Source organism: Budorcas taxicolor, chromosome 14, assembly GCF_023091745.1.
Source record: "Budorcas taxicolor isolate Tak-1 chromosome 14, Takin1.1, whole genome shotgun sequence".
NCBI lineage: Eukaryota > Metazoa > Chordata > Mammalia > Artiodactyla > Bovidae > Budorcas > Budorcas taxicolor.
The window spans coordinates 50,491,863-50,513,620 of record NC_068923.1 but is presented as its reverse complement, the minus strand read 5'-3'; the positions used below and the strand labels follow the sequence as shown (position 1 = coordinate 50,513,620).

General features: G+C 38.8%; 1 protein-coding gene across 1 annotated transcript in view; it reads left to right on the top strand.

Moving 5' to 3' along the window:
* Positions 1-1,398: 1,398 nt before the first annotated feature.
* Positions 1,399-21,758, top strand: part of UBE2W (ubiquitin conjugating enzyme E2 W) — a 64,851-nt gene continuing 44,491 nt past the window's right edge. The window contains exon 1 of the mRNA XM_052651823.1: positions 1,399-1,500. Coding sequence (XP_052507783.1) covers positions 1,399-1,500 — 102 coding nt within the window. The remainder of the gene's footprint in view (positions 1,501-21,758) is intronic.

Genomic DNA, 21,758 nt, shown 5'->3' with positions numbered 1-21,758 from the left:
ACAACTGGGCTGACATCTAATATGTTCCTGGGTCATCCTTGGTTGCCAAGAGCCTCCAAACATTCCTCAAGGACATAGTCATTTTGCACAACAAAGGGAAAACCAGTCCATTTCTAGGAATCGGGTGGAAGTTTGAGAGAAAAAAAGTATATCAATATAAATTCCTCTTCAGTGATGAAGAATAGGGTGTTTAACATTATATCATAGAATAATTAGAGTTTTTTAAGGATCTTTCCCCCTTTTTGAACACATTTTACGTTAGAGAATTTCACAGAGAACATTGTGATCTAAGGAGTGGGAAGGATGGTATCCTATGTTGCTCTTATATTTAAATCTTATATACATTTCTAAAAAGAACTTCAAGTTAATGACAGATTTTAAGGTTTCATTCTGGTAAAGTAAAAGCTTTCTACTTAATGTATCAGCCACCTACATGGAAAAAAAAAAAAGAACAGGAAGTGCAAACCTTTGGCTTTCATTTCATCTTCAGTTCTGGAACAGCGTTTAAATGCGTGGCTTCTTATAAACGTTGGGAGAACTAGTGCATTTCCAGAACAAATTCTGTGTATTCAGCTCTCCCTACTCAAATACATCCCTGTGTCAAATGACCACAAAACTGCCCACCATGAAACAGGCTTCAGAGAAGTCTAGATGTGATACAAGTGTATACAAGTGTATATTGTAACATGACACTGATACATTAAAAACAATTTCACGTCTAGGGTCAAATCGCTATAACCAAATGTTAATGCCATTATAACCTAACTATTACTGACACACGGGAAGTTTCAACTGAGGGTCTAGGGTTAAGGGGAGAAATTGTACATCAAAGAAAAACTTCAAAATGTTCCCTTTCCCCTCAGGCAAGTTTCGGCTCTACAAATCTACCCTTTCATTTAAAATATCCAAGTGCTGTTCTGCCCTCAATTATTGTAGAAGGAAATCTGTGTCTCTCTCTTCCCCAAATTAGGGATATGAGAAGCCTTCCGGGTCCGTAAAGAACAGAAAACAGCCCAGCAGGAAGTTTCATCTTGCCCAAAGCTGTGAAAGTGGGCATGGTGGTGTGGAAAGAGAATACGAAAGGTAAAATCTGTAAATCTTAACACCTGTGGTTGGGAAAACAAAAACCTCACGGGCCTGGATATCATCAGGATCTCGGGGTATAGACAGAAAAAACCAACAACCGTTGTTCGGGTCAGAACCGGAGCAGCGTTTCCTAAGTGATCAAGGTAGCCAGTGGGTTCTGGTGGAGGCCGGAAAGCTCTAGGAGACCGAAGGTAGGGACAGCGCCATTCACCGAGCCCTCGCTTGCCCCTCCCCCGCCCGGGCGCATAGCCCGCCAGCCAATCCCCTAGCGCCATCCCCTTCCCATCGGAGGCCCCGCCCCCCGCGCCCGGGATGCTGGGCCCCCGCGGCGTGACGCGAGCACGGCAGCTCCGCCCCCTGCGTCTCTGGCCTCGCCGGCCTTGGGGGGATGGTTCCATCATGGCGTCAATGCAGGTAAGAGGAGTTTGCAGCATCTGGGCGGGCTCCGTTGCCGCGGGGAGGATGAGAGCCTTTCCTCCGGGGGTGTGTCTGGGACTCTGGGGCACCCGGGCGGGCTCCGGAGCGGCCCCGGAGACCGGTCCTTCCCACCTTCAAGGCGTTGGGGAGGGGTGAGAGGCGGCGAGAAGAATGGGGGGTCTCGGTCGGTCGAAGCGGACACCAGCCGGCCGGGAAGTTGGGGGATAAAGAAGGCTAAAGGGGAGGAAGGGGCGAAGTTTGATGTTGGCTCCGCGGCGTTGGTCTCGAATCACCTTCGGCTCACACGGACGACTGTCGCCTGCCTGCCTCCGGGCCCAGGGATGCCTTTTCCACCGCGGTCCCCGGCTGGGCGGAAACAGCTGCTCTCGCCGTTGTCGCCGGGGCAGGGGCGGCCCCGAGAGGGGCTGAGTGTGGGGAGCCGAAAAGGCGTTCTGGGAGAAGGCGGCTGTTCGCAAAGGCGTTTCGCGGCCTCGACTCAGGCCTCCCACGCCTGGGCTCCCTGGCTGAGAACTCCCTCGACTCTCCTTTTGACTCTTAGTCCTTTGCCCCAGGGGTACCTTCCTCTATCAGCCTTCGCACTCGCAACCAACAGAGGTCCCGCAGCTCATTTTCTCACTCGCCGAAGCTGCCCTGAGCCCCTCAGAATCATTTTCCGCCTAACAGGCTATCTCCCCGAAGGACGGATCACCAGCCCCCTGTACCTCCCGGGATAGCTCACCCTCCAATCTTTTTATTTCCTACAGTGCCCCACCCTTGCGGTCGCGGTTAGGCTACAGCCCTTTGCCCTTCTTCCCCAGACCTTAACGGCACCTTAGTTTGGTAAGAGGCGTTTGTTACCCCATGTTATAGCTACCTGACTTGGCAACGCGTGGTTTTCTGGTTTTCCAACTTAATAGACTCTTTTTTCTTTTTCCAAATCCAAAGAGTTGTGTTTTTTTTTTAACAGACAAAGATGGCATCCACAACTGCAGTTTTGTAGAGATTAACTCTGCGTTATCAATAGCTTGCATTTAATTTATAGATGAAGACTAGCTCTGTCAAAACGGAAAGAGAAGGCAGAACTCCCCTTTGAAGTGTCAGCTGAGCGCTTTTTAGTTTTAACAGCATCTTAAAGAGACCACGTTTTTCTTAGAAGGATTTTATATGCTTTTGTTTCTAGAAGAATAAGCAAGTTTCCTTATCTCCCTGCCGATTTTTTCTCTTTTTAGGCGAGAACAGTGCTTTTCTTTTAGCTCTTTTCTGCATCTTCTTCCTTTTTTGTGCACGTATTTGCTCCGCATTTACTTCTGTGCTTTTTGTGTTATCTGTCCCCTTTCAGCCTGTTGTCCGTACAAGATCCTTTTTACCTTTGCTTCTCGCTCTGGATTTTACTGCAGAATCGAAAAAAAAAAATGTATATAACATTCCTAGTTGAAGAGATGTCATGAAACAGTCCAGAGAAAAAACAAAAACAATTTCAGGAAACATTATACTTTACCGTAATCTCCCCAGAGACTTTAGAGAGGTTTCGTCATTTGAGGCCAAAAAAGGAACTGTAGAACAGGAGTTGAACAGTAGATCGGCTGTGTGACCAATTTAAGATTATTTGTGTTAAGATTAAAACCATTCTTTTTAAGAACAAAAAGATTAAAATCCGCAGTACTAGTGATGATATTGGCAGAGGAGTATAGGGATAACTGATTTGCTGATTAAAATTAGACCTTTAGTGTCTGGAAAAAGCAGATTTCAAAACTGAGTCAGTACAAAACTTAATGTTGATAGTCTGGAATTTTACATGGTGACTTAAGCAATAGACACAATACTTGGCAGTGTAATACTGCATTTTTCTGTGTCCCAAGTACCTCTGTCTTTTCACCCTTTATTCCTTTATGTCTTCTGATTAGAGGAATGGAAAACTAATGTTTTCCATTGTAATTAAAACTAAATTCTTCTTTTTATTTGTATTTTAGAAGTACTGGATACAGATTCTCTGGTAGTATCTTTTTATTTTTTAAGTATTTTATTGGAGCATAGTTGATTTACAACATTTTGTTTCAGGTGTTCAACATAATGATTCACAACTTTTAAAGATTATACTCCATTTATAGTATTAGTAAATATTTGCTATATTCCCTGTTCTGTATAATATATCCTTGTAGCTTATTTGTTTTATATGTAGTAGTTTGTACTTTAGCTTGTACCTGTTAACCTTGTCTCCCTGTGTCGCTCCTCTCACTTTCCCTCTCCAGTGATAACCACTAATCATATCTGTGAATATGTTTCTTTTTTGTTACACTTACTAGTTTTACTTTTTAGATTTGATATGTAAATGATACTCTACAGTGTTTCTTTCTCTGATTTACTTCACTGAACATTATACCCTCCACATGCATCCATGTTGTTGCAGATGGCAAAGTTTCACTCTGTTTTATGACTGAGTAATACTCCATCGTGTATGTGTGTGTGTGTGCGCACGCGCGCACATGCATGCATCAGCATCTTATTTATCTGTTCATTGGTTGATGGACACTTACGTAGCTTCCCTATCCTGACAACTATAAATAGTGCTGCTGTGAACATTTGGCTGCATGTATCTTTTCAAAGTAGTGTTTTTGTTTTCTTATACATACCCAGTAGTGGATCATATAGTACTTCTAATTTCCATGTTTTTGGGGACCCTTCCTACTGTTTATCATAATGGCTGTACCAATTTACATTCCCACCAACAGTGTGCAAGGGTTCCCTCTTCTTTTATGTCCTCTCCTGATAGTATTTGAAAAATATTTTAATATAGATTAACCAAGCTTTTTGAAACACAGCACTTCTCTGTGTGGTTATTCTGTGTCTTTGCACAAAATTTTTTCCTGACTATCTTAATAACAAAGTTTAACTCTTCAAGACAAATAAATTATACCTAAAACAGCAACTAGGTTATATTTGTTCATTTACGCATCAGTTATTTTTTGAGGGCCCTCTATGTCAGGTATTCATCTAGCTGCTGAGGATACAGCAATGAACAAAAGCAGACGAGGTTTCTGCCTTTGTGGGTGTATAGTCTGGTTAGGGGTGATGGGTAAGAACAAAATGTTTAAGTTAATTGCTATTATGTTAGATGGCTATAGTGCTATAGAGAAAACTTGTGGAAGGAGGTTACTAAATGTTTTTTGAATTTTAATTAGAGTTCTTAGGAAAAAGTAAGCTATACATGAATGCTGCTTTAACCATGTCCTTACATAAAACATTTTCAGTAGATTTCTTCATCTTACCCACACCAGGGTATTACTGCTGATGAAGAGGTTACTTAACCTGTAAGGGGAACTGTGTTTTAAAAGTATGCATATTATGCAAGTATATATAAGACTTACTACCTGTGTTGATAAAGATGAAATAATTTAGCCGTAAGGATCATCAGGATAGCAAGTAAGGGTGGACTTTCAGTTTCTTTTTTGGAGAGTATGTTGTTTCGTCTTTTTTGAAAAAAATTTATTGAAGTATAGTTGATTTACAGTGTCATGTTAATTTCAGGTGTGTAGCACAGTGATTCAGTTTTACATATCTATATGTAGATAGATATAAAGGGCTTCCCATGTGGCTCAGTGGTAAAGAATCCATCTGCCAGTGCAGGAGACACAGGTTTGATCCCTGGGTCGAGAGGGTACCCTGGAGAAGGAAATGGCAATCCACTTCAGTATTCTTGCCTGGAGAATCCCGTGAACAGAGAAGCCTGGCAGACTACAGTCCATGGGGTCACAAAGAGTTGGACATGACTGAGCACACCTGCACATAGTGACTAAACAACAACAACAACAGCATAAGATATACAGTTATATCTGTTGTTTTTCAGATTCTTTTTGGAGAGTATGTATCTTAAAGCTGACATTGTAACTACTGTAGTATACTCTAACCGTGCCTTGCAACCTTTTTTTACATTGTAGCACACATAGAAAATAATTTTGGAATTGCACACCAGGGTGGATGAGATTGTTAGAGGGTGGATAAGATTGTTGGAGGCTGGAAGCACCTGGCTGGGCAGCTCACAGCAAAACATTGGGAATGAGGATCAGTGTTCTGGTACACCCATAACGCTGGGGAAACTTCTGCTCCATAGTTTTGCTAGAGTTGTTCTTCAACATACGATTCAAGACTGTGGTTTTCAGATTTCTGTGAGCCCTTTGAGATGTTTTTTTCCCCTATTTTTGCTTTTTTTTCTTTTGTTTTTTTCCCTGCTGTTTCTTCCTAGAACAGACACAATCACCAAGTAAGATATGGTTAGATTTTGTTTTAAGAAACCATTCTTAGAGAATGGTGGGCTCATGATGGTACTTAAACTTTACAGGAATTGAATAAATAGATTTACATTAATTCTGATGATTCTAGAAATCTTAAACTATTAAGTGGAAAGTTGGTCATACCAATTGTTTAGATTTAGCATTTTAGGGACTTAGATTATTTGGTACAGACTTTCTTAGAGCATTATTAGAGTGAATTTTTTATGTGATTCAAAACATTTCTTAAAAGTGGAGCAATATTAGGGCATTCTGTTTTCAGCTAAACCATAAAGTTGGATTTTTTTGTGTATGTTTCTTTTTTCATTTTGTTCTTAATCTTTTTTTTCTTCCCCATGGGCTCATTTCATATTATGAAATGATTGATTAATTTTGCCTCCTGGATATATTTTCTGATATTAGATTTTAGCTGTTTCATTCAGACTTCTTTATGTTGGAAGTTTTTTAGTATACCTGGTATACTTTTCTAATTTGACCACTAGATTTATTAATTTTAGATAATAAACTACCTTTGCTTTATGTCTTAAGATCTTAGATCATCAGTGTATAGTAGTTGATACTTTAGCAGTGATATAATTGAGAGAAATGGTCAGTTGAATTACTCTTGTGGATTTTCTTCATTTTCTTCCTCTTTCTTAATTGGGTCTTATACTGACTCTTGATTTGGCTAGATGGAGGGAGATTAATTTTGAATATGTGCTTATTTTTAGATGACTTAGAAACAATAAATTATTTTGGGTTATTCACAACTCTGCATTGTTGTTTACTCAAATAGTTGGTTCTAGCGATTGAGAGAGAGTGTGGGTTCTTGAAAATGAAAGTGTTAGTCACTCAGTCATGTCCAGCTCTTTACGACGCCATGGACTGTAGCTTACCAGGCTCCTCTCTGTCCATGGAGTTCTCCAGGGAAGACTGGAGTGTGTTGCCATTTCCTTCTCCAGGGGAACTTCCTGACCCAGGGATCAAACCTGGGTCCTCCGGCATTACAATCAGAGTCTTTACCATCTGAGCCACCAGGAAAGCCCGAGGGAAGTGATTGAAAGATAAGAGTATGAGTTCTTTCTGACATTATTATAGTCATATTACTTGACAGTTAGATTCCATATGACTATTTGTTGATATCATCATGAAGGGCTACAGCTTAATCAAAAGTGAGAAAACTGACTGTCATCACGGATCCTGAGGCTTACTAAGCAGTGGAGGCTTGCGGAGTATACCTAGAATTATAGTACCTGAGAAGGTTGGCTAGATACTGGCAGGGAATGGGGCCAGCACAGAGCTGTTGGAGCAAGTGCTGAAGGAAAAGGGAAACAGCAAAGAGTAGAATTGAAGATGTTCTGTGTCAGTGATAGACTTAAGTAGATAGTAGACTTCACCAAACAAAAGCATAAAGCTGGGGTCATTATCTTTTCTTAATTCTCACAGCAGTCATTGTGGTATTTTTCTTTTTGCTATTAATCAATTGTTGCTTTACAAGATGCCTTCTATTTTTTGTCCTAAAAGTGTTGGTTTGGATCTCTTATTTTAATTTTTTAGGTCTCTTCCACTTCTTTGGCCATAGATTCGATAAGAACCAAAAAAAAAAAAAATCCTCTCTCATTGTCCCTTAAATGTGCACATAGTGATTACAGTGAGTGCTTGTCCTTCACTTGACACAGCAAATTCTGCGTTAATTCTATTTTAGAGAAATCTAATAAACAGTTCTCTCAGTAGAAAGGTCGGGTACCTATAAAGAAATAATTTAAAATTCATTTTTATATTACATGTATATTCCCTTCAAAGCTGGCTTATTTTCTTGATTTATGTGTGCCATAACTTTAGTGTTTTTCAAAGTATTTACATTCTCTCTGGATTCTTACTCCAGCCTTGTAAAATGGGACGTCAAATCCCATTTCAGTCTAATAAAAAGAGTGCTTTTTGATAAATAATCACTTATTTGAGAAGTAACTTACCCAAAATTTTATAGCAACTGAGTAGTGAAGCTGATGCTGTTAAGATGTAGGTAATGAACATACTAACAGGTTTGATCTTGTAGAGAAATCATGGAGATATTTAACTCTTCAGTCAATAATTTACCATTCACTAAAATATTTTATCGCTTCTATAGCTAAGAAAATGAGAGGAAAATGTTCCTTATATTTAAAAATATAAAGTTACTTTATGTATCAAAATTTTTACAAAGGTTCTTTATGCATATACTTGATCGTTGAATAAAACTATAATGGCAAACTGTTAGTGTTCAAAGATAGTCTTTATTCTTAAGAAGAGTTTTTAGAAGGATGATGTGGCATTTTTCTTTTTTAGAAATATTATTTCTTATGCTGAGAACTCGTTTTACTTTTGGCTATGCTGGGTCTCCCTTGCCATGTGGGCTTTTCTCTAGTTTCAGAGAATGGGGGCCACTCTAGTTGAAGAGCACAGGCTTCTCCTGCAGGGGCTTCTCTTACTGCTGAGCAGGGGCTCTAAGGACTGTGGGCTTCAGTAGTTGCAGCTTCCCAGCTCTAGGTCACAGGCTCACGAGTTGTGGCAGAAGGGCTTGGTTGCTCCGCAGCGTGTGTGGCATGTGGGATCTTCCTAGAGAAAGGATCAGACCTGTGTCTCCTGCATGGGCAGGTAGATTCTTGACCACTGAGCCACTAGGGAAGCCCTGACATTTTTTTCTGAAAATACACTAATACATAGTATTTATCTAGGTTGAGCCTTTGTTTAGATGAATTTTATTGCGTCTTTATATCATTGTCTGCTTCATTGTTTTATTTGTGAAATACTTCTTCATGTTTGTCAGGTATTTTTAAAATGTCTGTTTGATAGCCTTTATTTGTGAATGCTGTTTTTGGAGAACCAGTAAATGGTGCATGCCTTTGAGTTATTTTTTTCCTGAGAAAAATTGTGTTCTCATTCAGTTGCTTTTATAAAAACTTCATTAGAAAAAAGCACCCAAGATCTAGAATCGAAAGACCTGGATTCAGGCTCTGTTTCACTGCTTAACAGCTGTGTTGTACAAAAACCAGTGTGTAGTGTAGCAGTTAAGACTAAAGTAGGTGAGCAGAGAGGTAAGCATTTATAAAACTCCTTTGTTTACCTTCTCAAACCTTTCTGTAATATTCCCCATGTGGTGCTTGGCAAAACTTGATTCTTCCAGTTGTTCAAGTAGAAACCTTGGTTTCATCCCACTTAGTCAAACCATCAGCAGATTCTGTTGACCTCTACCTGCAAAATAAATTAAGAATCCAACCATCTAGTCTTCTGGATCATTGTGTGTGTGTGTGTGTGTGTGTGTGCGTGCGTGCTAAGTCGCTTCTGTTGTGTCCAACTCTTTGAGGCCCTATGGACTGTAGCCTGTCAGGCTTCTCTATCCATGGGATCTCTAAGCATGAACACTGGAGTGGGTTGCCATGCCCTCTTCCAGGGGATCTTCCCAGCCCAGGGATTGAACTCATGTTTCTTACATGCATCAGCAGGCAGGTTCTGTACTACTGGAGCCACCTGCATCATTATCTGATGTAAATCATTATCATATGTCATCTGCTAAGTTGCTTCAGTCATGTCCGACTCTGTGCGGCCCCGAAGACGGCAGCCCACCAGGCTCCCTGTCCCTGGGATTCTCCAGGCAAGAACACTGGAATGGGTTGCCATTTCCTTCTCCATCTGTCATCGACATTGTATCAATAGCTTCCTAACTGGTTTCCCTGCTTCTGCACCTTTCTCAATTCATCATTTAGATTCTTTCAGAACAAAAGTCAAATGTTACTTCACTCACATCCATACTGTGGCTTCCCTATTTTATTGGAAATATAAGCTAAAATCCCTGTTAGTGACCTAGAAAGGCCTTACATTATCTATCTCTTTCAGCACCCTCCACACTTCTCTGCAGCTACATGGACCTCCCTTTTGTCTTTGCCCCTGTTATTTCCTCTACTTGGAGTGCTCTTCTCCACTTATCTGATGGCTCACTTCCTTTTTTTGTCTCAGATCTTTGTTCATGTGTAATTTTCTAAGAGAAGCCTTCCTTGACGACCTAGTACAAGATAGTCCTCGCATCCCTGGCATTTGCAGTGCCCCTTAACCTGCTAAATGTGATCTTTATATGCCTGGCATGTAGTTAATTAATACAATGTTTCTGCTGGACATACCCCAGTGCCTGGCACGTAGACCTTCAGTAACTGTCAGTGGAATAAGCACAGGTTTGAATTCAGATAAACTTTGTTTGAATTCTAGCTTTGCCACTTAAAATCTGTGTAACCTTTTTTTAAAAAAAAAAAAAAAACCCATCATATGAGGTAAAATTACAAATCACTTCATGTCATAGATCTTTGGAACTGTTTGTGAGTTATAACTCTGTAGGCCTCTTATTTGTGTAAACTATCTCTGTCAGATATTCACTTAAAAATTTTTTGATTCCTGGTTCTTTGTTGCCTACCAACAAAGGCTACCAAAAAAGCAGATTTCCTTTATATGAAGTCTCTCCTTGTGTTTACACACCACAGGAAGCAGAGAGGAAGTATGATTTCTAATTCGTGTGTATTCTTTGCCAGTCCTCTTCAAAGTTTTGAGAGTTAGCCAAGTAAAATCTTGAGCCTTCTACATCAATTTTAAATGCCAAGTTCAGTTTTTTCCTTTTTAAAATTGAAATACATTAATGTATCATAAAACTTAACCTTTTTTTAAAGTATAAAAGTCAGTGGCATTTAAAATATATTCACACCCGTGGTCACGAAAAGAATATATTCATAAACTCACCCCTAAAAGAAACCCCTTAGCCATTATCAGTCGCTTTGTTCCCAGTGTATCATGTTACCTGGTCCCCTTCTTCCTCTACTCCCACCCTTGGAAATCACTAATTTGTTTTCTATCCTTATAGATTTGCCTGTTTAGGGCATTTCATATAAATGGAGTCAGGCAACATGTGGCCCTTGGGACTGGCCTCTTCCACTCAGCATAATGTTTTTGAGGTTCATCCATATTGTAGCTTGTATATCAGTACTTTGTTCATTGTTAGGCTAATAGTCCATTTTATGGTTATACCACAGCTTGTTTATCCACCAGTTAATTGACATTTGGTTTGTTTCCTGTTCCTGTCAGGTAATTGACTATTTGTATTATTTCTACTTTTTGAATAATGCTGCTGTGGGTATTTATAAACATGTTTTTGTGTGGACATGTTTTATTTGTCTTAGGTGTATACCTAGTAGTGGAATTGCTGAGTCATTTGGTAACTCTTACGTTTAATGTTCTAAGAAACTGCCAGACCTTTCCATGTCAGCTTTATTGTTTTACATTCCCATGAGCAGTGTGCAGAGTTTCCAGTTTGTACATATTCTGGCTAATATTTGTTGTCCATTTTTTTAAGTGTAGCTGTCCTAGTGGGTGTGAAGTGATATCTCATTGTGGTTTCTCTTTGCATTTCCTTAATGACTAATATTGGACATCTTTTCTTGTTTTTATTGGTACATTTCTTGGAGAAATGTCTATTCAATCCTTTACCATTAAAAAAATTATCTTTTTATTGTTGACTTGAGAGTTCTTTCTTTGTATATTCTGAACTTATTAGACATTTGATTTGCAAATATTCTTTTATTCTGTTTGCACATTCTTCCTGGTATCCTTTGAAGCATAAATATTTTTAATTATGATGAAGTCCAGTTTTTTTCTATTTTCATTTGTATTTTTGTTTTGTGTCATTACTTAATTCAAGGTCATGAAGACTTGCAGTTTATTATACTTCTCTTCTGAGAGTGTTATGATTTTAGCTCTTACATTTACATCTTGATTTATTTTGAGTTAACGTTTGTTTATGGTTTGAGGCATATTTAGCCTTGTAGCATTAATATGGCAAGTTGTTTTGTTTTGGAGTTGTATAGATCCACGATGAGGATCCATCAGGTTTGATAATATTCAACTGGATTCAAGTTATTTCTTTTGGTGAGTGCAGCTATTTATTATCTGTTTTCAGATAAGAATTTATATTGTAGCCCTACTACTAAAAAATGTGATTGTAATCCTAATAAACTATTACCGAGAATATAGTCATATGTTGACTTTTATTATAATTAAAATAGACATATCAACTTTGGTTTTTAAACTTGGAAAAGCATTGAGCCACTGGACATTTTAGAGGTCACCTAGTCCAACCATCATACCTTTAAATCATTGCTGAATTTTCTGATTAGTGATCATTGGTAAAATGTTTACTTTTGTACTTCATGGAAGGCATATGTTGAGCAAATTGAGTATATAGTTCTTTTTTAGTATATAGATTTTATATGAGAAAAAATGTCACAGAAAAAATGTCCCTTAGATAGGAAAACGAATTTAAAGATTGTAGTGGAGAAAATTCAGTAGCTGGGCATATTGGTGCCATCTTTGCTCTTTATATTGCTTAGTGGAAACCTCATAAATTCCTGTCTTTTGAGCTACCTTGATTTGATATTTCTACAGTCTATCCACATGATTCATAGATTCTGTACCTGTGAATCCACCTACTTGATAACATTTATTTGTAACCCTGAAATCAATTCTCAGGGTGCTTTTGTGGTGATTTGCACACATTTGCAGAGTGGGAAGGTTTGAGTTGCTGGGTATGCATGTGCCTTGCTCAGGTGCACAGAGCAACACTGTTATACAATAAACAAATACCCTTCCTTGGGTCTGTTGCCACTTTTTTCACATTTTTGTGCTTGTGGCGATTTCACTGTTTAAAGTGGCCCTCAAGAATACAGGAGTGCTGTTCAGTCTTTCTACTTCCAAGAAGACTGATGTGTCTTATTCAGAAAAACCTGTGTGTTAGATAACCTTCATTTAGGCATGTACTGTTGCCCTTGGGTTCAGTGTTGAGTCAGCAATATATATTAAGAACTCTTTAAATAGGAGCACACAAAAACTAAGGTTATTATTAATTGGTTGAATGTGAGCAGAGGGTTACAGGAACCTAACCCTGTTTTCCCCTGGGAACAGTGGTTCACTATTTGCTAATTAAGTATTTGCTGTGACTTCATAGAATGTTACTACTGTGAATAATGAAAATTGACTATATTTTTATTTAAATTTCAGTTCCCCTTTGATCTGAAATGTGTTGAAGCCATGTTAAAACTGGTAAAATGTAATGTCACTCTGGTCAGGTTCCTTGTTCACCTTTTTCCATTTTCTGCTTTAGATACTGTCCCTCAGTTGTTGTTGTTGTTGTTTTTTTTAACTTACCCACATAGTGCAAGTCAGTGATTTTCAATGTTGGCATTATGTTGAAGACACCTAGGGAGCTTTAACAACAACTATCCCCAGAGACTAATTGGTCTGGCATTCATCCTGGATATTGAAAATTTTCTCAACACCTTGTTAAGCCTGATCTGCTACCTAAGTTGAAAACTTATCTAGCTACAGTGGGAAATTTTAGCTGTGCAAATTATGTAAATTGTATAAGATATAATACTTATCCTTGGACCAGATTTAGCCGTTCAGGAGATGGTAGACCTTTCAAAGTTGATCCCTCTGGAGAGATCTTTTTAAGAACCAAAGTTGAGACTATGAAACTGTTTTATGTTCCTGGCTGATGAGGGTTTTCTGTAGTATCAGCGCAAATGTTGACTACCTTGCAAAAATCTCTTGTTCTGATGGCTACTTTATACAAAGAAACAAAGTATCTGCTGTAAGAGTTTTTCTGGAGGAGGATTAGTGAAGGAAATACATTAGAGATGTGGCTGCTGGGAACTTGCCTGGTGGATGCCACAGGCCAGAACTGAGTTCACAGGCCTCCAGTGAACACCCTGCATGCTGCAACCGAGATCCGGTACAGCCAAATACGTACATACATGTTTTTTAAAAAAGATGTGGCTGCTGGGTGACCCTCCAGGCTTAGTTGTGAGCTGAGTGATTGTTCTGTGCCAGTTGTGTACCTGGACAAACACATTTTGTATCAGGAATCTTTGGAGTTGAATGTGAATAGTTACCAATCTAAGGTTGTTGGGTTTTGGGGTTTTTGTTGTTGTTTTAAATAATCTTAGGGGTCCTATATTAAAATGTAAATAGCCCTTGGAACATTAGTCTTGTTTTTAGTCTTTTGGCCATTATTGTTATGCAATAATGCATAACATTATGCAGCTCCCATGTTAGGCCTATGCCAAGAGCTTTTTGTCTTAAAATCACAGAGAATCAGGCTCTATGATTCTGGGGCCTGAGTCTATTTTTCCTGTCTTTAGGTTGAACTGGATATTACTGTAAACATGTAGATTCTGTCAGTAGCTTTTACTTGCTATGAATACTTAGCAGCTCTTTTTAGTCTCTTTTTATAGTGAGCTTCCGTTTTGCATATACTTCCCTGGTGGCTCAGACGGTAAAGCATCTGTCTACAATGTGGAAGACCCAGGTTCGAGCCCTGGGTTGGGAAGATCCCCTGGAGAAGGAAATGGCAATCCACTCCAGTACTATTGCCTGGAAAATCCCATGGACAGAGGAGCCTGGTAGGCTACAGTCCATGGGGTTGAAAAGAGTCAGACACGACTGAGCGACTTCACTTTCACTTTCCGCTTTGCATTCTGGGTAACTTTCACAGTTCCCAATTTTGTTCTCATTGTTCCTGAGTTTTTTTTGTGTGTGTTTTTTTTTGACTTATCTAGCTAAGTTACATACTCTTTCTACTGTTTATACTGTTTTTTTGAATTCACAGTTTACTCAAAGTCTCCATTAGTTCTTTAAAACTTTATACCTGGCATCATGAATCCACCAAACTGAGTCTCAGTCTCACAGCTGTACACACTTTTTTTTACCTCGTATGTCCTCATAGCACTCTTTACCTCTTCCATAGGATTTTTCACTTCCGCCCTGTACTTTTATAAAGGTACTTTATTGATTTTTAAGTCACTGAGGGCAGTGTGCTACTGGTAGTAAACACTCAAGTAAAAGTAAAGCTTCCCCTTAAGCTTCCAATCTACAACACTTATTTTGACAACAGATAATCTTAGGTCTTGCTTCATGGAGATTAAAATTCTGTGATTGCTCTCTCCCTAAGCCCAACTATGTTGTATCTCAGGATACTTCTTCTCATTCTTGGAATTGTATTCCTTTTCCAGTTTTATTCCTAGAGTGTGTCTAGGTGTGGATCTGTCTGTCTCTGCCTGATGGAGGAGAAAGTATGAGGTGGTATGGGTGGAGGAGTTTTGGTGTAAGGAGTCTGGTTCTCTAAGAAGTAGCAAAGGACAGAACATCTGTTGATGTCTGAAGTTCAGGCTGGGCTTCTGATCAGCCTTATTACCCTTAAACACAGTGTTGACTTAAAGAAAGACACAAAACCTGAGAGTTGTGAGTTTAAATATTATTCAGGGTCTCACTGAGTATGGTAGCCCCGGAGATAGCCACTCAGCTCTGAGGAAACTGCTCCAAAGCAGTTGGAGAGAAGCCAAGTTATATATAATTTTTGGCTAGGAAATATTAATGCATGCATTCAGGCATACATCTTGGTAAAAGATGACTGCTAATCACAAAGAAGAGATATACCAAGTGACGACTTTTAGTGCTTGTCTGTTTATGGAAAGATGCAAGAATCTGGCATCATTGCATTTCTTCCTGAGGGCCTGTTTTATCCAGAGAACAGTTCCTTATCCTATTTTTCACTCTGAATTCCCCTCAGATTATACTGTTGCTGGGCACACCTTAACACTTGTAGACCTGGGTGGTGAACATCAAGCCCTTTGTTCTATGTATGGTAGTGATAGTATTTTTCTAGTGACAGAGCTTTACTTCAGATTTTTTAAATTTAAAATATAATGGAAGAATTGGTCAGTTTGGACTACTTCTACCAAAAACAAAACAGAAATTACCTTAAAGAACAACCCCTACGAGGATATAGAAACCCAGTTCAATCTTGGCAAGCCTCTAGTTTTCATATTAATGACAGTGATGGAAGTACTAGAAAAAGCCAAGACAGTTAGTGGCATTGGCTTGGAAAGGATTATCTGTGATCCTAAATAGCAAAAGTAGTATTATTAGGTACTACTTCTTCCTTTTTTGTATCACCTATTCTAAAATAGACTGTTGTGTTGGGTTCTGACTGAAACCAAATTTTCCTATATAGATACATTGATTTCTTTTTTTTTTTAATCCTTTTTTGGCCATGGGATCTCAGTTCCCTTACTAGAGATTGAACTCAGGCCATGGTGATGAAAGCCTGGAATCTTAACCACTAGGCCATCAAGGAAACCATGCCCCCACATTAAATAATTTTTATTAACTTAACTTTAGATCCTTATAAACTGGCAAAAATTAAGACTAAATTTTAAAAAATTCAGCAGCTCTTCTTTTTGTAATTGGAAAAACAGTTGAAAGGTACATAATTTCTTAAACTGATACCATAGAATGCCAAAATTGATTTTATAAATTATAGTCATTTATACTTTCGTACTGTTGGAAGAAAAGTTGACCAACCTAGATGGCATATTGAAAAGCAGAGACATTACTTTGCCAACAAAGGTCCATCTAGTCAAGGCTGTGGTTTTTCCAGTGGTCATGTATGGATGTGAGAGTTGGACTGTGAAGAAGGATGAGCGGCAAAGAATTGATGCTTTTGAATTGTGGTGTTGGAGAAAACTCTTGAGAGTCCCTTGGACTGCAAGGAGATCCAACCAGTCCATTCTGAAGGAGATCAACCCTGGGATTTCTTTGGAGGGAATGATGCTAAAGCTGAAACTCCAGTACTTTGGCCACCTCATGCAAAGAGTTGACTCATTGGAAAAGACTCTGATGCTGGGAGGGATTGCGGGCAGGAGGAGAAGGGGACGACCGAGGATGAGATGGCTGGATGGCATCACGGACTCGATGGACGTGAGTCTGAGTGAACTCCGGGAGATGGTGATGGACAGGGAGGCCTGGCGTGCTGCGATTCATGGGCTTGCAAAAAGTTGGACACGACTGAGCGACTGAACTGAATTGATGCTTTCATATTTCTGCATTCCTTATTAGAGTGAATCTTGGTATAAACACATTTTATGTTCTCTTTAAGTTTATTTTTTCAAGAAATTAGAGTTTTGTGTAATTCTGAAAAAAAACCTGGTTGTTGGTTTTATAGAAAAATAAATTGTAATGGCCTTGTATTGTAAGTAGTTGACTTCTGAGTTTGTTTGGACTAAAAGGATATATGTAGGGATATGAATGTATATAAACAACACTGCTCACATTAGATGAGGATATTATGTATCACACAGGATTTATAGTACTGAGAAGTGCTTAAAACCATAATGAGAATATTTACATCACTTGTAAAACTACAGAAAAATAATTATAGCTATATATGATTGAGTTGGACTGAATGGAGGAAGCTTTAACTTGTGAAAATTGAAATAGAGTAACTTGTGTTCTGGAATTTTTGATTTAAAAGAACTCAGAGATAATCCTTTTTTAAAATGAAGAAATGGACCCAGAACTTAGGTAACTTCCCTAGATATGATACTTAGGGTATACTTGTAATTTGAGAAATGGTCTCCCTAACTTAAATTTATTATTTGTACTTTCAGATAACTCTGCTTGACAGAATAAAAAATGTTCTCAAATTATCTGTACTATCTTTTATTTATCTAAGATGGATTCCATTGCAAAACCAGATTTTATGTTCATTGAAAAATGTTAAACCTAGAACAGTAAACTTGTAGGAGGAATACAGTACATCTTTAAAAATGTGTATTTGTTAGAAGAGTGTTGTAACATTAGTCAGTATTATAACTGAGTCATACTCAGTACATTGTAAATAACCAGATGTGTGCTCCTTTGAGACTAAATCTGCAAGAAGGATATATCCATGTAACTAAGATCCATCTTGTCTTACAGCTTACAAAGAATTTTATAAAATCTTTTTGAAGTCATAAACCTTAAAAGATAAAAGCTGTGGAAGCTGTCCTTTGGTATAGAGAGTTGAGCATCAGTGTTTGTTCTAACAGTAGCCATATTCCTGTGTCCACACTTTCACCATTACAAGCTGCACGTGTGCTGCTTCCTCTCCCTTGCACCCCCAGCTTTGTGTTATTCTTTAGGGTAAAGTTTCAAGAATGGTGTTCCTAAGTCATAGAATCTGTGTTTTCTAGCTTTCAAAATACCTGATGATAGTGAGTTGAAAGTTGTGGCACCAAAAGTACCAGAAATTTTTGCTCTGTGAGTACCTACAAAAAGAAGGCCCAGCAAGTAAAACATAAGAACCATAGCAGAAATAGGAAGAGAACCAAGTTTGGCATAATAGAATCAAAGAGAGAAAGCTCTTCACATGAAAGATTGTGAGTGATAAATCTGTGAAAGAAGACCTCCAGTAGATTTAATCAGCAAGTGGCTTGAACTCTCAGAAACTTGCAGGGATTGAAGCTTTAAGGGTATGTATTAGAGGGGAAGTAGAGGCAGTGGATGTTGGCTCACCCACTTCTTTCATGGAGTTTTGCAATGAAAGAAAAGGAAGAAATTGACAGAAAATAAATCATGGCTGTTTTAAAGCGAGGAGAGACCCAGTTGATGACTGAAGGAAGGGGTTATGGACTGGGAAAGGGTGAAGTTACTAGAAACCACCTTATTGACTCTGAGAACAATATCCTGGATGAGTTGGTAAGGCATGAGGTCCAGAGAGAGGTGGAAGGATTCGAGAAGGGCAGAGAATCTTCTTTTCCAGTTGAAAGAAGAGCTGAAGTTTGTTATTTAAAATATCACTCTAGGGAATTCCCTGGCAGTCCAATGCTTAAGACTCAGAGCTTTCACTGCCAAGGGACTGGGTTAAAAGAAAAAAAAAAAATTCCCCCAAATAAACAAAGTTGATACACATTTTCACGTGCTTTCTAATAAAGTTCTTTCTAATATCCTAATTTTAGGATATTTTTATTTCATATCTTTGCTTTAGTTGCTATCTGTAAATTTTAATACTGCCTTAGTGTGTTTATTTAAACTTTTCAAAATATTGGTATATTTGTTGACCCATCTCATTCTGTTAGTCACAGTCCAGCTTCTCAGGTGACTCAGTGCTAAAGAATCCACCTGCGTTTGATCCCTGGGTTGGGAAGATCCCTTGGAGAAGGAAATGGCAACCCTCTCCGGTATTCTTGCCTGGGAAATTCCATGAACAGAGAAGCCTGGTGGGCTACAGTCCATGGGGTTGCAGAGTTGGATGCTACTGAGCATGAGGTAGATATTTAATTATGTAGAAATTAAGACAGAATATTACTTATCCAAAGTCACACGTACTATACTCTCCTGGAAAGAAGATGTTAAGTGTTCCAGTTGAACATACTCCTTTTAGCACTTAAACGTTTTCTTCCCCCTCCTGGGATGCACCTTGTGGCTTCTAGGATCTTAGTTCCTTGACCAGGGATTGAACCCTGGTACCCAGCATTGAAAGTATGGAGTCCTAACTACTGGACCATGCACTTTTACTCTTGAGGCTTGACTTCTGCTTACATTTTTAACAAATAAGTAACCAGTACTATTACCCTAAATCCTAATTCTTGCCTCTTGTGATAGATCTACAGTTTGGTTTGTAGGTCAAACCAGACTTTCCACTCAGCATATTTATTTAAGACTTGAGGGCTTCTCTCGTGGCTCAGTGGTAAAGAATCTGCCTGCCAATGCAGGAGACACAGGTTTGATCCCTGGTCTGGAAAGATCACACATGTTGTGGAACAACTGAGCCCGTGGGCACAATTACTTAGCCTGTGCTCTAGAGCCCGGGTACCCCGACTACTGAAGCCCGTGTGCCCTAGAGCCCATGTTCTGCAACAAGAGAAGCCACCCAGTGAGAAGTCTGCACACTGAAACAAAGAGTAGCCCCTGCTCCCTACAACTAGAGAAGAACCCACCAAAAATAAATAAATTTAAAGGGGGAAAAAAAGAGTTGGTGTGTACCGAATCTTGTATATCTACATTTCCCACGACATAGTTGTCTTATGCTTTATGATATTTTATTTGCCTCAGCAGCTTTATTAATAGTTATCAGAATCTCTAAATGTAGCCCAGCATAGCCAAATCTGAAAGGTAAAAAATTTTGAATTAGACATTACCGGGGGGGAGGGATTTAAATATTCCTCTCCTGTCAAAAAAGGTTACCTAAAATGAGACCTTTACTCTATCAGACTTAATGCTAATTACTGTTTTTCACTTAGAGCTTGAAATGTAGTGATCACAAGGGCAGGACAGTAGACTCTCAACTGTACTTTATTTCATCCAGAGTCAAGGTTTCTGGGTAGCTTAAATATTTTATTTAGAGTGTTAATTTCTGGAACACCAGACAGATAACTTCTGAACTAGCTTGAGAAATTTGGATATGATTTTATCATTGTAAACTCATTGCCTCCTGGAGCCAAGCTGTTTTAAAGTATATATCATGGATCCATTGGGCTCATGGTAGAGAGGATACCTAGCCTAAAGAGTTCATTTAAAAGGAGCAGCTAGACTTCAGCTCTGTTTGATTCAGTTATTTTTGTCTATCATTCTGAATGTTCTCAGGAAGCTTGAATCTACACGTCCAAAACTGATTTTAATCTCATCTGCTTCCATCCCCACGTAGACTAGCTTCCTCTACCTGTTCTTCCTGCTGTGTATGTTTCAAATTAATATTTCCACCATCATTCAAGCTAACCTGGAGTCTTTTTTTTTTTTTTCTCTTTCTCACTTCTCTTGATCATTTACCACTCAGTCCTGTCTGTTCTGTATCTTGGTTGTTCACTAGTAATGTCTCAACCTCTTATTCTTCGATCAGTTTTCAGTTTGGCCTCCTGGCTTTCATTCTGTCTTAAACTTCTCCAGTACATCTGCCACACTGTTTTCAGTTATAAGGGTTTGAGAGGGAGAGGGAGATTATTGTCTAAAAAGCTAGGAGTTGTTACTACCTATGGGTGGAACTAAAGAGCCTGTACTTGTGCTAAGCTGCTGGAGATACTGGTATGAGTTCCTGCTACTTCATAGAACCATGCACACTCCTGGTTCTACAGCTGCCTGGTCTTGACTTCAGTAGGTGGAAACTCATTCACTTGGGTGTATCAGAAACAGGAAAGAATGGGAGGGGAAATGGCATTTTTCTTCTACTTTTGCCTTGTGTTTCTTTTTCCCCCTCAGTAACTTCTGTTGGCAGAGTGGAAGACAGGGGAGTCTGGCAAAAATAGTTTACAGGCTTTTTTGTCTCTATTACTTGGAGAGATGTTAATAAAATCTCTTGCTATGAAGGTAGATTTGTTAATTTTCCTTGGTCTGTCTTTGAAGCTAAGTTGGATATATTTATACTTTTGATGAACTGAACCTTTTATCATTATGTAGTTTGTTTTTTTAAAATCTCTGTTAGTATTTTTGGTCTAACAGAGTCTAAAAAAGTCAATTGGTCTAAAAAGTCAATTTTACTTGATACTTGTGCAGCTATATCAACATTTCTTTTGACCTGGTGTCTTTTTCTGTCCTTTGATTTTAAACCTTTCTTTGTCCTTACGTTTCAGTTATGTCTTTTAAAAATCACAGAAACTATATATTTTCACCATCCATTTAACTTTTATCTTTTAACTAAATAACTTACTCATTTTTTAATGTTGTTCTTGTTTGTTGTTCTTTTGCTAAGTCGTGTGCAGCTTTGTGACCCGTGAACTACAGTACTCCAAGCTTCTCTGTCCTTCACTATCTCCTGGAGTTGGCTTAAACTCATGTCCATTGAGTTAGTGATACCATCCAACCATCTCATCCTCTGCTGCCCCCCTTCTTCTTTTGCCTTCAGTCTTTCCCAGCATCAAGGTCTTTTCCAGTGAGTTGGCATATCACATCAGGTGGCCACAGTATTGGAGCTTCAGCATCCATCGCTCAGTGAATATTCAGGGTTGATTTCCTTTAGGATTGACTGGTTTGATCTTCGTGCTGTCCAAGGGATTCTTAAGAGGCTTCTCTAATGCCACAATTTGAAAACATCAGTGCTTCTATTCTCAGCCTTCTTTGTGGTCCAGCTGTCACATCTGTGCGTGAAAAACCATAGCTTTGACTATA